Below are 18,568 nucleotides of genomic sequence, written 5' to 3' on the forward strand. Positions count from 1 at the left end.
GCCATTTGATCGTGGGTCACAAAAATAAGTTTATGGGACGTTAGGGTTAGTAGACTGCTGTACTGTGAGTTGTCAAATAAAAAGCTTAATACGAATCAGCTGATGAGAGATTGTAGTCCAGCCTTTCATTTAGTTAAGGTTTTAGCTTTGGCTCCTCTGTCGGTTTTCCCTTTCAGCATCAAAGAAATTGGCATGGTACACTGGAAAAATATAAGGAGGTTTAATTAGTGGATGTATTGGGATTACCCTGGGTGGGTAATGCATTGTGCTTTTTAGGTTTTCAAGTGCTCTTTAAGATTGATGTAAAAGCCCAATGAAAAGTATATAGTCATATAAATGCCAGACCTTTCTGAAAGGTACAGTGTGTTCCCCAAAGCATTTCAGCTAAGGTTCATAAAATACAGAAGGACATTTAACATTTAGTGAGTGTTTCTGTGAATACAGTAGAACACTTACACGTTGAATCAGAGTCTTTAAGCAAAGAATTAAAAGTTTAATGGTAACCATATATAGATGTATGCCTGTTAAGTATAGAAATAAAAACATTGAAAGCATCAACATCCTTTATCCTGTTGCATCTTTTAGCATTTATTCTAATGGTTGTTTTAAAAGCTGTATCAGTCATCTAATAAGTAAATAACAACCTTCTCTGAGAAAAAGCTTGTGGTCTGTTGTTTCGAAGTTTCACAACTGCATTTAAAATGTTCTTGATAAAATTAGTGTGATGTGGTTGCCAAGGATATTTGCCAGAAGTAAAGTTTTAGGTGGTTAAAGAAGGTGGAAGGAAAAATGAATGATTAAAATAAAGTTATTGCAAGCTGTTTAGCTTTTAGGCCTAACTTACTAGATTTCAAAACAGGTTTTTATTGACTTACTTTTAAATTGCCTGATGTCTGCTAATGATTTCATCTTTCCCTCTCCCATGGAACTGCAGAGAAAAAGAGTATTTTATATCATAGAATCATTTACATTGGAAAGGACCTTTAAGATCATCGAGTCCAACTGTTAACCTAACACTGCCAAGTCTACCACTAAACCATGTCCCTAAGCACCACATCTACATGTCTTTTAAATACCTTCAGAGATGGGGACTCAACCACTTCCCATGCCATATCTGTTTTCATATTAAAAAACTAGGCCCAAAAAATTTCCCCCTAAAAGCTAAACAAAACTAAACAAAACGCTGATTAAGATTTCTTTTTTGTCCATTAGTTTTAAAAATCTATTTTGGTGAGCAGTGCAGGCAAGTTTTTGTGCGATTACATTCTGCCTCTTATTTGATAAGAAAAAGTTGAAACATACATGTGCAAATTGAATTTTAATTCTGATATAAGGGGAAAGAAACTTACTTGCTGAAAAGTAGAGCATATACAGATACTGAGTAATTTACTTGGGTTCCTTAGAAAAAGTAAACATGAAATGATTGTAGCAACATCATCAGCAGCATGCATTTAGATAGTGGTTTTTCACTGTCTATTTTTCAACCACATGCAAAATTCTGTAATGGACTTTAGTATTATTGAACATACAAAAAAAAAAAATTTTCTGTTTTTTTGAGTGTACAAGGATGATGACTACCTACTCTACATTTGGTCATTTTCTGTGGCAGAATTATTCTTCTCTTGTATATGTTTTACCTCTTCATATGTAAAAGACAATGTACAATACATGACCCTAACTCTGATTTGAATTGTAAATAATTAAAAAATATAATAATTTTATATTGGCTATGTTTGCACAAAAAAAAAAAAAGCATGGATTATTTGGTAATTTGGCTTTCTCTAAGTCAGGTATTTCAAAAATGAGATCTGTATTTTAAATACATATTTTGAAAATCATATGAGAAAAAATATGCATATAGATATCTGAGCTTTTGTTCACAGAAATGTGAAAAAAGGGGTGGATGCAACTGTTAAACAACTGAAAATGGTAAATAATCTGACAGTTTACTTTAGACACTAATGGAGCCTAAAAGCTTTTAAAATGACAGAAATTTCACCAACTTCAGTGATTCATAGGCTTATTTTTGTTATACAGGTTGGTCATATAGATGGCAGTTTTCTTTTTTTGTGACTCTCGTAAATTATTGTACTCTGTTATCTGAGTGAAAAGGTATTAGAGTTGTGTGAAGGAATACAACAACATCACTTCAGAAGATTAAAGCAATTCCCAACTGTACATGTATACAATTTCTCCACACTTTTTTTTTTTTTACTTGACTTTTTTTTGTTGTTGACGTAGCCCTCAAAGAAAACGTGCTACTATTGTGATGCACTTTAAAACTGTATCTTACTCTATGTGAAATATGCTCTTGTACAATTGTATTTCTTCATGGAACAGTGATTTCCATTTACTGCATTCTGGTTTATACATACTAAAATGTAGTGTGTTGGGTCCGTAGTATGACATAAAGCATATCTTTATTATATTGCACCTTCTAAAATAACACAGATTGTAGAATACCCTTTAGTCACTTAGTGTCAAGTCTAATGAAATTCCTATTTAGCATCGACTGTTTTCCATTCAAATGTTTTGACAGTAGTCATCCCTGTTAAGTGCTTTCCGTATTAGGCTCGGGTAGCTTGGACGTAACCTGATCTGTGTTTTGTTTCAGTGTGTTGTCTGCTGACCTAGAGAACGCTTGCATTAGCTGCATTGATCAATCCACATCACATCTCATCATTTAGGAGACAATTAATACTGCGGCATAAAGACTCCCCAGAGCATTTTCTTAGAGCTGGATTGCTTTACACAGAAACCACAGGAGTTGTTTGCACAAGGGGGAGGAAGCCAAGTAGGAAGAAAAAGCATTAAGAAAGCTTTGTCTAGGAACCAAGTTTCATTTTCTGTGGTGACTTCCACTTATGTCATTTAAACTCCCTGTTTTGATGAAGTGTTTTGGAAAAAAATTAGCTCTATTTTGAAGTTGATTTGTTGAAAAGACACTGTAACAGGTCACATAAATGTTGTAAAAATCTTGCTCTTGACAAATATGCATTTGATTGTGATACTTGTATGACTTGCTGTTAAGAGTGTAATCATTTTGACTTTATATTTTATCTCAAGGATTATTAACCTGACAGCTTTTGAAATACTGATTGACGTGTTTTAATCTTATTGTAATTATTTTTCAATAACATATTTTAATCGAGAAAAAAAATGTTTGTTTCTCATTCTGTCAGTTTTGCTGTAGAGCTTCTTCCATGAAGTTGAATTTCAGTATTGCCTGATACTGATTCTTAAGAAAAAAGTCTTTGAAAGATTTTAAGTGTACACAAATACGTTAAGTTAATGAGCAGGCAGGGCTCTTAGTGTGCTGTTTCATCTTTAGGTAATGAAATATTTAATCTTTAGAGATCAACCACAGAAAGAGACAAGAAGCATTTACTAATAAAAAACAATTTTTTCTTGCAGATGACTAAGGTTACTGTACTATTCTCTGTTAAAGACTATGTTGCAGTATTGTAAGGAGCGTATCTTAAGATGAATTGATAACAGTAGGTATTACTAAAGACATAAAGGTGATAGGAAGGGAATTATAAGGAGGAGGTTACTTACCTCCCTGGTACATTTCTCTAATCTGTGTATTGCCTGTGATTCTGTGCAGATTGTACAATGATAACGAGGCCAACTAACGTGTTGTGAACTTCAGAAATCATTGCAAACTTGTTAGTATTTACCACATCGTTACATTGTAATTTTCATTTATTTACGTAGAGTGAATGAATTGTTCATCAGAAAAGATTCACATGTGATCATGTCAATAATATGTACTAGGAAAATGTCAATGACAAAAATTATGTTTATTTTTGTGGTAATTCTATGGCTCAAATTTGTTGCTTTTCTTCCTCCCTTCTCATCTTGAAGCAAAACGTGCACTGGCATTGAATAGAGATATGTATCTGGCATATCTTTGCATGGCAGTATTATTATGTTTTCAGGAATACACTAATATTGTGATAGTTCATGTTATAATTTTCTTCTGTTAGTAGAACTGTTCTACTGGTATTTAAAGGTAAAAACATGGTGATGAAAAATCATTCACTTGAGTATCTTGGAAACGTACGGAACGTGTTTGTGGAAGTATGTACTACATGAAATTTCAAAGCAATTTTACTTGGACATCTAGGTTGTCTTGTTTTGTGATTTCTGCAGAACAAAACTGGAAACTACAATACTCCCTTTTAAGTTTCATTTTTCCAACTCCTGTTAGATCCTGTTTTTCAAGACAAAACTGATTTTGTGGAACTTAAATAAGTAGGTGATATGTGGAATACAGAATGTGGATTGTTTCAGTGCAGTGTTATACTTGTATCCTTAGGATCGATACTGGGTTTTTTATATTCTTTGTCTAGTGAGGATGTTTCAAGCTGTAACCCAGTATGTAAAAAAAAAAGCTTTTTTGCTATACAGTAAAGCCATACAAAGTCACCTAAGACCACCCTAGTCACAAAAAATAAATGAAGTATTTTTCCACAATTCTGCATCCATCGTTGGCCATCCCGTAGGTGTTTTTAATTAAGAAATCAAAGAAATAAAGACTGGTGTGGTTTTTCATAGAATCGTTTAGGTTGGAAAAGACCTTTAAGATCATCAAGTCCAACCATTAACCTAGCACTACCAAGTCCACCACTAAACCATGTCCCTAAGCACCACATCTACACATCCTTTAAATACTTCCAGGGATGGAGACTCAACCACTTCCCTGAGCAGCCTGTTCCAGTGCCTGATTACCCTGTCAGTGAAGAAATTTTTCCTAATATCCAGCCTAAACCTTCCCTGGCTTAACTTGAGGCCGTTTCCTCTCATCCTATCGCTTGTTACTTGGGAGAAGAGACCAACTGTTTGTAACACAAACAGCACAATTTCAGTTTGGAAAAGGGTTATGTGGCAATGTAGGCTTTGCCTAAGCCTTTCTAGAGAATTATAACTAAAGCTATATAGTTATTTAATGTTTGTTGCTAATCTGTATAGAATTGCAAATTCTATGAGGTAGTGTACAAAAGACGAGATGAACATGGCACATCAGACTGTCTTTCTTCAGGCTACAGGGACAGGCAAGTCATTATAAGAGTCAATGAAATTAAAGGTGAGCGTAAGTAATGGTGATATAAGGGAGAGGGAGTGACAGCCAATACAAGAAAAAGAATGCTCTTCAGCCTGGAGAGAATTAAGCTAAATGATACAGAGCAGAATAGAATGGTTAGAACTGAAAACCAGGCAAAACTGAAGTGACAAGAAAAAGAGGGTTACACTTTGCTGCAGAGTTTGGGAATGAGGAATATATTCAAGGACTGTTTTTCTTAGGCATCTCTCCTATCTTTACAAATGAGTACTGTGGGAAAGTGTCCCCTCCTCTGCTTCATTGCCACCAAAGGCCTAATATTCTTACACATAGAATAAATACGTATTTCACCTATCAGACCTATTTGATAAGTGTATAGTATTTTCCCATGACCTTAAAACATGGATGCTTAGAAGGTAGTCATGTGGAGTTGAGATATCCTGCATGAACGATATTCAGCATAACTCTGAACAGAAGTCCTTGAAATGTAATTTGTGGGGTAATGACTACTTATTTCTTACAAGCTTTTGTAATTTCCAACTGCTAAATCATATTAAAGACAGCTTAAACTCCATGTATTCAGTAAATAATTGGAGTTATTGCAGGGATGTTGTAAGGTAGGAAGGTTATAAAAGACAAAGTGCATATTCAAATACATAAGATCAGTTGGCCTTGAAGGGTCTTGTCATAACAACTTGCAGCTGTTTAAAGAAATGATCTAATAATGTCTACACTAAATGAAGGTATTTGCAGTTCAGGTGTTCATTACAAATGCTTATTCCAAGTGCCTCTATAATATGGCTATTATGTTCAACCTTGTGTTACCTAAAAGTTGTACAATATTTTAGAATAATCTAGAACTAAGCCAAAATAATTTAAAAGATATGTATTCTGCACACACTTATTGTATTTGCTAATATTTCCAACAAAACCTAATGGCTTTTATTTTTTTTTTCTTCTAACTTATATTATCCAGATTGGCTTGAGGATTATGTGTTTGTAGGATCTATACAAACAGGAGTTGTTTAAAACATCTTCAGATCATCAGTATGTTATCTTTTGAAAATCTTTCGTTTGTATGTTTATGGAGGTATTGCTAGTTGATTTTGCAAGGTTGCTTTTGAGTGCTGTCTTTATGCCATAATTGAAGCAGTTTGTGGGATCTTGAAGAATCCACTTTATTCAGATCAACTTTTGGTATCTGCAGGTACTACAGAGCGGGTGTGTCTGATCCAGGGAACAGTTGAAGCACTAAATGCAGTTCATGGCTTCATTGCAGAGAAGATTCGAGAAATGCCTCAAAATGTGGCCAAGACAGAACCTGTCAGCATTCTACAGCCTCAGACCACTGTTAATCCAGACCGCATCAAACAAGTGAGTTTTTGGTTGGGAATAGAGAGTCACAGCAGCTACTTAGAAGCCTTAAAACTTTAAGGCTGCAAGGGGTCAACATAACATGTTCTTTAAGAAAATGTTATTTTACCCTTTAGTAATTTGTTGGTCATCTTTTTCCTTATACTTATGTGTTCCATATTTCTCAGCAGTTCTTTTAGACAGTATTTTATAAGTTTCAATGCCACACTCTAATGTGTTTCTTTTATAAACTTTTCTTTGCTGTATAAGGTGATAATACACTTCTAGGTTTTAGTTAAAGATCGCCGAATTTTAATCTTAAACAATGAACTTCTTTGTAAATCTTTAGCATTACTAAAAATGACAGATTAACTGAACGCTTCCTACTTTTATGTATAAGAAATAAAAACAAAGATGTTAATTGTTTTTTTAGACCCTATATTAGATACTTTTAAATCTTACCTGTAAGAACTTGAAAATATTAAGATAATTTACTTGGGATGTTATCTACAATTCCATTTTGTGTTATTTTTGGCATCTTTTTGCCTGTTTTGCACTGACTTCTTTCAAAATCTATGGGCAATGCAAAATATATTTGCAAGGTATTATTGGTCTAGTACTCTTTAGTTCGTTACCTTTTCCAGAACAATGTTAATTTAAAAAAAAAAAAAATTGCCCTGTAAGGAGAATGCGAAATATGTGTCATTCAGGATTTAAAATTATTTTCCATTGTATTGAATAAGATGAAGAAATGGGTGAACATTAGTAAAATTTTGTCTTGTCTCTCTATCCTATATAGGATAGATTTTAGTTTCTCACCTGTCCTATATTGGAAAAGATTGTTTCGTCCTTCTACACTAGCAAGCTTCAGTGTCCCATAAAGTAATTTGGTAACTGTATGCAATTACTTTACTTTGTACATAGTGACATACACAGCATGCTTGTGTGAAGATATGTTTAAACAGGATGAGTTTGGAACAATCAGACTGCTTTAGATGGATGAAACTGTGCATAAGCCATTGTATATGATTTCTAATTTTTACTACTATATTAATTTTTTCTGTATATGCAATACTTTTACACAAAAAATACTCTAGATAATTTATAAGAAAATACTAAAAAGAAAAGCCCCAATTTTATAGCATTAGTTTCTCAATTATTAGACATGAAAATTATTATGCCTGAGATAGAGAGAAAAAGCTGAGGAGATCTGTATTTTGAATGGCTTTTCTGCTCATAAAATGTTAGATTTTATGCCAGTACTTCTTAACCCAATGGGAAATGAGTGTTCTCTATTACAATGAAAAGTGTTTTTCCCCTTTGCAATGAAATGAAGCTAATTTTGGGGTAAGTCAGTAAAATCCTGAGAAACTAGATTACAGAGCTGTTTAGTGACATGCCTAAGTACTTTCTCTCTTGTATCTGAAGTTGATATAGCTCGTCCACAATACTTCTCCGGAAAACTTATTTGTGAAATTGTTGAGGTTTTTTTGTTTTGTTGTTTTTTTTTTCTTTTTAGTTTGGTTGGTTGGTTTGGGATTTGTTGGGTTTTTTTAAACACAGTTCCATGTTTGGAATGTTAAATTGCATTCTGGGGAGATGGGTTAGCGCACAGGGCTGCTTCACTTAACTAGTGAAGTTAAGACATAGACTAAATACAATGTATTACTTATAAGACTGTGATTTATTGACTGGCTCTACATCTTAAAATTTAAATATATTACCTGTATACATACAGGTGCACAGTAATATGACTGCAAATATTTGGAGATATGCATGCGCATATGATGACCAGTTTTAACCACAATGAATTGTTTAACCTCACTTTTAATGAAGCAACATCTATTCATGATAAATTAATACACTATAAATATTGACTCAATAAATCTAAAATTCATTATTTTTACGAAGAAGTGAAATTGTTAGCTTTGTTCTTAGATAGAGTTTGCAGTGAAGTAATCTATCCTCCCATGTCAGAATATCCTGTATCTTAATGAAAGATATAATACCTCTATTTAAGAAATTAAAAGGATAATATTCTATAACAGGTAATCGTGATCTGGAACTCAGTGTTGCTATTTTTTTTTTAATGGCAGACAGGTCACAATTTTATTAAAATGATCAGGATAATATATAACAAAAGTCATTTTGAACTTGGCAAAAAATAGGCCTTATGAATTACAATTTCTTCTTTTACACAAACTTTTACATGGTTCTTCCTTTCTTAGAGTATTACCCAAGAACTTTGCCACCCAAAGTATTACGTTGCAGATTGAAGAAAGTAGACTTAGCATTTGAAATCAAGAGTTGATATGAAATAATAAATTTTACCTTCATTATGAATTTTGAAGATATTTCTGTTGTTTTTCTAGCTGTTTCTACCAAAAAGCAAAGGTAGTTTTCTCCCCATGAATGAAGATACCTGTAGTTGAAGCTTTGCAGTGCCACCCATGTCTATATGAGCATGCAGCTCTCATTTCTTTATTGTCATTTCTTTGTCTGGGGCTGCTTTACTGACACTCGCCTCAGAAAAGCGAGCTAAGAAAGGAAATATCTTCTGGCTACAGTTTCAATGAATAAAGTCAGTAGGTAAACCCTTTGCTGGCTGCCTGAGTTTCAGCGCTTTCTGTCTTCAGGAAACGCATGGGTATGCATGGAGGCTGAGTCTGGCCTGGCATTTCTCCTTACTAATGGAAGTCATTATCCAAACATTCTGGTCTCTCTAACTTCAGCTTTTTCAGCTTCAGAAGATTTGCAAACAGGTCTGTCTGGTTCCTTTTGAGCGTTCTCCACTGAATTTTTCCATCTTTCCTAATCCTATGGATTTATCAGTAGATACCAGGTAGTTCTCTCCTCCAAGCAGGTCTGATAGATATTTAATTGACAAATGTTTCCGTCTTTTATCTCTACATAACATAGGCAATCTCTTCATAGATGTCAGCCATCTGCTGTTCCCAGGTATCATTCCACAATAACAAACTGATTCCTGTGCTCTTTTACTTCCTAGAAACTGCTATGAGCATCTAACGTCTTTTTTCTCTATTAGTTGAAGTGTCACACCAATTCTTTCAGACCATATTGTAACCCATCGGAACAGAATACAGTTTTCATAAAGTGATCAGGAACCTGAACAGTTTTGGCTTTGTAATTAGCATATAAAGCTTTAAATTTAACCTCTAAATTAACAGCAGCTCCTGTGAACAATGGAAAAGGCTGCATAATGTGGTCTTATCACATCACCTTCTTCAGAAACTGTTGCTGCTTCCTTGTACACTAGTTGAATTTCCCTGCCAGCTTTCAGTTGTTTTATGGGTAGCAGATATTGTAGCAGCCCGTCCAGGAAGCACATGGAATCAGATATGACCATTGCAGAACTGTGCATTATATGGAAGGAAAGATGTGTGATCTTATAGCTAACTGCTTTAAGCAGGAGTTTGCACTGTTGGGCCTTCAGAGATGCCTTCCAACCTGAATCATTCTTTGATTCTATGAAATGTTTGGCTATTGAAGTGTGGACAAAGGTTTTAGAACTTCTTCCTTGAAAATCTAGAGTAAAACTTTCACATATAGAACTTCCAGTTAATGGTTTCATTGGATCCAGTTTCATTTCAGTTTTTTCAGTACCTAATTAACCTCTCATGAGTCTTTAACCTCTGTTCATTAATCATGGTCCCAGACATTGTATTCAAAATCTGCAAAATGAATGTCTGAACTCAGATTTGTAAATTCACATTCTTCTAGTGAAAATGACTACTTTTACTTCAGAAATGCTGATCAACAAAAAAAAAAAAAGAAAAGAAATGTCCATAATTTTTAAATAAAAAACTTTACTTTTAAGTGCTTAAATAGAACCTGACTTTAAGAATATAGATCTGAAAATGTTGGCTTAAATGGAGAATTTTTTTTTTTTTTTTTTTTTAAATACACGATATGAGTTCTTCAGACTATAAAGACTTGGTAGAGTTCATAGAATCATAGAATGGTTTGGGTTGGATGGGACCTTAAAGATCATCTAGTTCCAACCCCCCTGCTATGGACAGAGACACCTTCCACTAGATCAGGTTGCTCAAAGCCCGATCCAGCCTGGTCTTGAATCCTTCCAGGGAGGGGGCATCCACAATTTCTCTGGGCAGCCTCTTCCAGTGTCTCACCACCCTGACAGTAAAGAATTTCTCCCTAATATCTAATCTAAATCTACCTCTTTCAGTTTAAAACCGTTATTCCTCATCCTATTGCTATACTCCCTGATAAAAGAGTCCCTCCCCATCTTTCCTGTAGGCCCCCTTTAAGTACTGGAAGACCACTAAGGTCTCCCTTGAGCCTTCTCTTCTCCAGGCTAAACAACCCCAGCTCTCTCAGCCTGTCCTCATAGAGGAGGTGATCTAGCCCCCTGATCATCTTCATGGCCCTCCTTTGGACCCGCTTGAGCAGCTCCATGTCTGTTTTATGCTGGGGGCATCAGAGCTGGGCGCAGTACTCCAGGTGGGGTCTCACGAGAACAGAGTAGAGGGGGAGAATCACCTCTAGACCTCCTAGCCACACTTCTTTTGATGCAGCCCAGGATATGATTGGCTTTCTGGGCTGCTAGTGCACATTGCCGCCTCATACTCAGTTTTTCATCCACCAATACCCCCAAGTCCTTCCTTCCTTAAGAAACCTTCATTAGTTTCTTAAAATGCCTTCATCCCTTCTAATGAGGCTTCCTTCTTTTTATTGTCCATTTAAGGCAACAGTCTGTCACCTCAATGAACCTTACTAAACTCCAGAATATGAGAAAATAACTCTACATTTTTCATTTGAGGTAAATAATAATAATTAGTTTTGGAAAGCATGGTGTCTCTTCATCTAGTCAACAATTTCTCATAAACTTTTCTCACTTTTGAACATAGGTGAAGAATCATACTGGTTACTATTCTTCAATGAATAATAAGATATACAGGTGTGTTTCCAAGTTGTGAGGAAAAAAAAATGCCATTTTTTACTAGAGAAACAGTCCTATACATTAGATCCCATGGCAAAAGTTTAGCATTCCATAAAAATATGTATACTACATGCTGTCCCTCATGCGCCCTTGACTTAATTCTTGCCAGATCACTGTTCTAATTTTCTGTTTCATTTCGTCAGTGTTGGATATAATCTCAATATGGATGCGAACCCGGGTTTTATGAACACAATTAACGCTGTAGCTGATGATTAACTCTTCATTGTATGTGCTTCAAAAGTGGAATGTGAATAGACGATTTTCTTGGGGGATGAACAGCAGCATTCAACATTGCAGAAATTTTCAGCAGTGTTCTGATTCTTAAGAAAATTCTGAAGTTATCTCACGCCTTCTGATGGCGTTGTAGTTTTGGTGGTATTTTTCCAAATCCCAAAGTAGCCTAGAATCAAAAGGTGACATTTTCTTTCCTTCTAGGACTCTGTTTTTTTTAACACGAATCTTGGACCCATATCTTCTTATGCGTTTTGATGCCTGTGTCTGGTTACTTACTTGAGTTTTCTGGTATTTCTATATAACAGCATCAGATCTTTTAGTAGTTCTGTGTTACTGTGACAAGTTTTGAGGAAAGAGAAAGTCCTGATTCTTCTTTGTCCATTTACTGTAATCTTCATCCTAAATCATTCCCTCAATCCAGAGTTGCTCTGATGATCCAAATGGTGCCTGCTGGTTGCTTTAAGCTCCTTACCCCTTCTTGTCCCCAGGCAGAACATGAGATGATCTTTCTTTTCCATCATACTTACCCCACATTTTTCCTTTTTCAAAGACAAGTCCCAGGAGTTCATAAATGCAGATAAATTACCTCTATAAACACCTATAAATAACCGTTCCATCTGTATATGCTAGCTTTCTTAGTCTTTTTGTCTTGTCCTATGCCCTGTTTCTTCTTTTACACAAAAGCAAAACCAAATGCAAAGTGGATGAAATATCATCAGAATGTATTTTATTTGTTCTTTACAGAAGAGAAAAGGTAGCAAGTAAAATTAGATCACTGAAATCATCAAAGTAGCCTTTTTACAATCTGGATTGTAAATTAATTATTAATCCTTGATTATTTCTTTTTCCAAATTTTATTTTTGAAATGTGTTACGTATTTATACAGTCATCACTGAGAGGAGAATCATTTGCCAAAGTTGCAGATTAAAGGAGTTCACAGCACATGAAAAGAAGACTCAATATATTTAGCAAAGCAAGTGGTCTGTTTAGAAAGGCTTGTTTCTGATACTGTTGAAAGTCTAGTAAGTTAGTCTTTTATGTTGTTCAGCACCATGGGGCCTTGCAGTGCTCTCTTTCTCATTTTAGCTGCAGAAGGTATTCAACTATTTAATACAATTCAAAAAAGATACCACCTTTTCTTAAAGTGCATTAAAATATTGTCTTAAGCAAATTAGTTTTGTCATCACAATAATTTCAGTGATTTAAAAGCACCAATATTAATATATGCAGGACTGAAACTCAGTATTAGCTTAGTATTAATAGTAATTTAATGAGGGTAATGTTATTACCAAGATTTCCTTTGTTTGGCAAGCCCTGTAGTGAGAAACTAGAAATTGGTAAGCTGTAAATGCAGTTTCATCTTCACATTTAAATGTTGTTCTTTATATGCTTTCATGTCTCTAACCCTGTTTTCAAATGGTATTTCATTTTCTGCCTTTTCTTTCTAGTCTTCTATATATAAATATACTAATAGGTACTGAGAATTAAGTTACTTGTCTCAGTACAGTATTTATTATCTAGGGTGTAAGTATTGCAGGTTTTTTAGTATATATATAAGGGGGTGACTTTTGTCATTTATACATAGCTCTGTATCAGGCAATTCATGAAGTCATTGAAAGAGGGCTCAGAGACCTTTTGGAACACTGTGCAGATGGAGAATATGTATCCTATATTGCCGTGATACAGCTATATCTTCGCTCTGTTACTCAAAAATATGAAGCATGGAAGTGTGATGCTTTGATCATCTTTCTGCACCCTTTAGTATGTTGTGCAGCCTGAGAGCAGTCTCTCACAGTATAATCAATTCTTGTGGGCAACACAAGGAAGAAGTATTTTCTTGGACTTTCAGAAAATATTACAACTCACATATGGCTCAAACAGAATTTTATTTCTAAAATTAAGCTCTTTTTTTATTACTTAAAATCTGTTTTCTCAAACATCTGTTCTAGAAGCTTAAATTAAAACCAAACAGCATTCTCTTACCTGTAAATACAGTCTTCCATTCATTGTCTTATAAGTAAGAGGAAAGGAAACAATATTTGAGAAAACAGAGAAGACCAATTTCACCATGGCTTGGACTATACTATTGAAGATATAGCTTAAAAAAACCCACGTCTTAGAAGTGGTGTGTGGTAGAAATTCTGACTGGCTTTTTTCTATAACCTTGCCAGCAGTCAACCTGCAATTTCAGGAAAGTTTCAATTATAGTACGCATGTTTGAGTCTCAAAAATTGAAGCTCTGTAATGTAAATTCATCTTATGATTTCTAATCACTTTATACATCTCATTCCCAGAAGCCTAATCACTACTAAATTCGAGTGCTTGCCTAATGCAAAACACTTGCCAAATTTTAAAAAAAAAATTATTCTATGCTGCGTAATAAATCAGAATTATTGAGCTTTGTCCAACTTTCTTTAAGAAGTAATTTTGCCTAAAAGTTCTTGCAAAGCAATTGAGAGTGTATCAATAAATTACTTATCAGCCAGTGGAAATTCAATACAAAATCTAAATGCCTGTATTTCTTTTTTTTTTATTTTTTGAGAAATTACTTTGTGTTAGTTTAATACTGAAGAAATAAATAGGTGTGTTTCCATAAATTAATGTGTCTCCAGAATTATACAGAAACATGAAAAGGGATGAATTTTTACAAAGTGCTGCCAGTTCTTTTATATATGAATACATATATATACTTTTTTATATATATCTATAGATATATAAAAAATAAAAGCAGTTATGTCAGTAAACAAAGTAAGAGAGATTAAGCCTCAAACACAAACGACCAGATATACGAAGAAAAAATACAAAACAAAAAACCTTATTGCTATTTTCAGTATTTTGTCATTGGTGTGTATATTTGGAAAAAAACATGTATGCCTGTTCTTGATTCTTGTTTGTTGATAGAGTTGTTTTGCTTTTAAATGTTTTTATCTTTTTTCCATTGTATTTTAAACAAGCTTTTGCTAAAATGGAATAGTGAAATGCTTCTACTTAATAGATGTTGTAGTTCAACAGTCACCTGAACTGAGTATCGTCACTCCTTTTTCATCACAGCCATACATTTCTGAACTCTAGGAAGACTGATATTAATTGAAAACTGAGATGCTTTCAGTTTCTTAAATTACTTGTGGTATCAGTGATTAGGTCATTATTCAGTGTTGAAGTGTTCTACATATTTTCTTATAAATCCACTAGTTAGATTTAGTAACAGCTGTGAAGAACAAACTATTTTTCCTTTTATTAATTAGCCTAGTATACCAAAACAATATATAATACAGTATGCCCTAGTTAGCAGTGGTGTTGATCACACAAACTATCAGATGTCTGAAATACTTTAGTCACAATATACTTTCAGAGTTTTGCTGGAGAATAGTAACATTTTTTTATTACTATTTTTTTTTAGTTCAGGATGAGAGTTTAATATATCACTATAATAAAGAAAACCTATTGGGATAAGTTGCAGTCTTCCATTCTGTTTGGTTGGGGTTTTGGGCGGGGGGGGGTGTTTCCCATTAGTTTAAGCTTAAATGATGAAAATCAGTTCATTGCAATTTCAGACTTTGGTAAGAAAGATACTGCATCATCCCACTAAAAGCAGAAGTATAATTCTATAATGAAATAGGTTTGGCCCTGTACTATCGTGGAATCTGACATTTCTTTTTCTAAATAATTCTAGCCCCTCGTGAATGAACCCATGTTCTGTACAGAAAGACATGGGAGAATCCTTTATAATTGTCTTGATTTTCACAATGTATTGGATCTGCTGACCAATAACATTTTGCCAAGCTACATATTTTTTATAATGCCCTATACATGGTAGTATTTTTTACTTAAGCCTCTTGAAAGAGTCCCAGTTGATGCTTAAGCTGTATATGTTTTATTTTTGTTTGTATTGTTTTATAACATGAGTTACAAGTTGGAAAGAAAAAATAAGGATCTGTTTCTTAAGATTTTTTTTTTCCCTGTTTTGGCTGCTTGTTTATGTACCAACTATGAAAAAATGGATCTTCATATTGCTTAACATACAGCTAAAATATTTGTGTGTGCATATGTACAAGCCCATATTTTGCTAATACACAACTTTATGCATTCGCAGTGTCCCAGCTTTCTCATATGCATTAAGAGTTTTAGTGCAAAAGTATGTATACCTATTTTATGAGGGACTGTCAATGATTGTAAGTAACAGAACTGCTGAAAGTGTGAAATTTTGCTTCATTTATTTCTAAATAGTTTTGGTTAGTAATTATATGACCATATGATAAATCACATTGTATAGCATTTTAACATCTTATTTCTTAAAGTAAAAGTAGTGTAATTTTGGATATTTTATATTTTTTATATATTACAAAGATGTCAAAAAACATGCTTTGAATAAGTATTGTATGTTACGTTTTGAAAATTGGAATTTTACATTTTCATTACATTTATAAAAAGAAAAGAAGAGTTATTCTGTCAGGATCTAATACTTTAAAAAGAGAAATGTGTATATGAAAATTTTAAACAGAGCAGTGTTTTTTTGATATGTTCAAGAATTAATGTTAAGCGTATGTATATTATTTAGAAAACATGATCAATAAATATGACTCTTAATTCTTTTTTGTGTTTATTTTGAACACAGGCCTGATGATAAGTTATTAACCTTTGCTCAACTAAATGAACATTTTTAAGACTGATCATAAATATATTGTAGTAATTTGTTGTGAAGATATTAGTTGCATGTTCATCCATCATGAGATTGATGTTTACATTTTTTCACCTGCCTCTTGATTAAAAAGGATCAATAAATATTTTAGCGGTTAGTATATTGCTAAAAACTCAGTAGCTTCAGTGTAATTGTAAGATATGGAACACAGTTTGCTGGCTATAGTCCGTGCTATAGAATGGTGCATTATAAGGTGCCAAAGTAAACGTCTCTAACTTCTTTCAGACGTTGGCCCTGTTTGTTTGTAGACTGAGAACTGTTTCTAGTGTGCTCATTGAACTTGCTGGAATTTGTGTTTACTATAGTCTTCGTTTTCCCCAAGAGGAGGAGAGAGGAAAGAATATATTCCTCATGTGGTCAGCATATTTTTGAGTATTTATGTGAGTTCACCATCTTGATTTCAAGTCATGAATTTGTTTTTACATGCATAAGCATGCATATTTACATGCATTATTTATCCAATTGACTTTAAATTCCATTAAGTTCCAATGAGTAGGAGAAAGATTTTGTCTTAGGCATTTTTTATTTATTTTAATTTTCTAGTTATGTTACTTTTGTTGGTTTATTTATTTTTTTAACTGTTCAGTCTAAGGCTTGTAAAGGTTGATTTGCTCCTGAACTGCTTTGTTCCCAGACATTGCCATCTTCCCCAACTACCACCAAGTCCTCTCCATCTGATCCCATGACCACCTCCAGAGCCAATCAGGTACAGTATCATCCTACCATCTACACCATACTTTTCACGGGTGACAGCTTGCAAACTGGAGAAAAAGATATGGTGGGTTAAGGATTTATTCGTTCATTCACATATATACACCCATAACCATAGATATCTAACTCTTGTTAGAAATTGGTAAATTGAATGGAAAACATTTTTCTTCTTTTAATTTGTTTTGTTGTCTTTTTTAAATCTCTGATGAAAGCAAAATACCTTGTACAATAGTCTTTTTAAAATTTGATTTTATTAATAAATAGCAAGGATACATGCTGGTGTGTTTGTAGACAGAGTAACTCTTGGTATATGTATGTTTATGTATATATGCACACACGTATTTACTTCCTGGATCATTTATAAATTATAATGGAATTACCCCTAAACCAATGCTTAATTAACTGGATATCAACCTAGGAATTGCAAACAGACTATTTATTTGTTTATTTACTTTAAGAATTTTGAAATGTGTTTGTGGACAGTAACATAGGGGCATTATTTAAATAGTGTATATAATAAAAAAATAGATCTGAAATGAAAATTTATTGATGAAGAACGAAGTAAAATTAAGTCTCTCTAAAAAATGCTAAACACATCTAAGTAAGTTTAATTCATGTCTTATTTTTAAATGCATAAACTGTGCTTTTAGCAGTATTTTAATTACACTCATTTATTTCTATTTTAACTGGAAAAAACATGTCCAGTTCATTATGTCCACAAATCATCATACTGTGTATCTTTTTGCCTTCCGTATGAAAATTGTTAAAGTTATTTCATACCATGCTTTTTAGAACTGATTAATGCTTAATAAATACCTTATTCACTTTTTAATGTACTGTTAAACTTAATGTACTTTGTGTTCAAATAATGTAAGTATTCAGTATGTGCTAAAAGTTTTTAACACACAATCCGTTTATTTAAGTTAGCTGATTGTTTCTGTCAGATCTTGCACAAATTAGATCAAATACCAGAAAAGTTTTCTTCACAACAAGCTAATCTCCCCTGGAAGTTAACATTGTTATTAATTACTGATCCTCTGATATTTGGTGAACTACTTAGAACTTGCTGGCTGTATGAACAAACAATTTAACATACAGCAGGACGCAGGCATATTAAAGCAATGTATCACATTTTTGATCAACACATGACTATCTGTTGAAAGGGACATCTAATACAAAAACTAATGAAATTTAGAGAGAAATTGTACAGATAGAAGAACTACTAAGAAAAAATATAAATTGTGATATCCCTCGCTTCAATTTGAAAGCCTTCTTCATCAGCCTGCTTCCATTCCAGCAACAGTTATTTGGCTTCATCATCATTAAATGACAAAGAGAATATTTTTGCCAGCAGCTAGGGATATTTCATGAACACTCTGTTCAGCATTTATTCTCTCTCTTAATTTTAGAATTTTGTGTATTTTAATTACAAGGTTTTGAAAATGTTGAGCGCTCAGATCTTTTTAAAAGTGTTCTTACTATTTTTCATTTCTGGGTCGTCTTTCCCACTTTTTTTTAAATATAA

At 33.6% G+C, this 18,568-nt stretch overlaps 1 protein-coding gene across 1 annotated transcript in view; it reads left to right on the forward strand.

Annotated features, from left to right (window-relative positions):
* The window catches only part of NOVA1 (NOVA alternative splicing regulator 1), a 157,795-nt gene that overhangs the window by 111,577 nt on the left and 27,650 nt on the right, over positions 1-18,568 (forward strand). Inside the window, exons 3-4 of the mRNA XM_082317347.1 lie at positions 6,273-6,439; positions 16,967-17,038. Of these exons, the coding sequence (XP_082173473.1) occupies positions 6,273-6,439; positions 16,967-17,038 (239 nt within the window). The remainder of the gene's footprint in view (positions 1-6,272; positions 6,440-16,966; positions 17,039-18,568) is intronic.

The sequence above is a fragment of the Platalea leucorodia genome (assembly GCF_965183815.1).
Source record: "Platalea leucorodia genome assembly, chromosome: 7".
Classification (NCBI taxonomy): Eukaryota; Metazoa; Chordata; class Aves; order Pelecaniformes; family Threskiornithidae; genus Platalea; species Platalea leucorodia.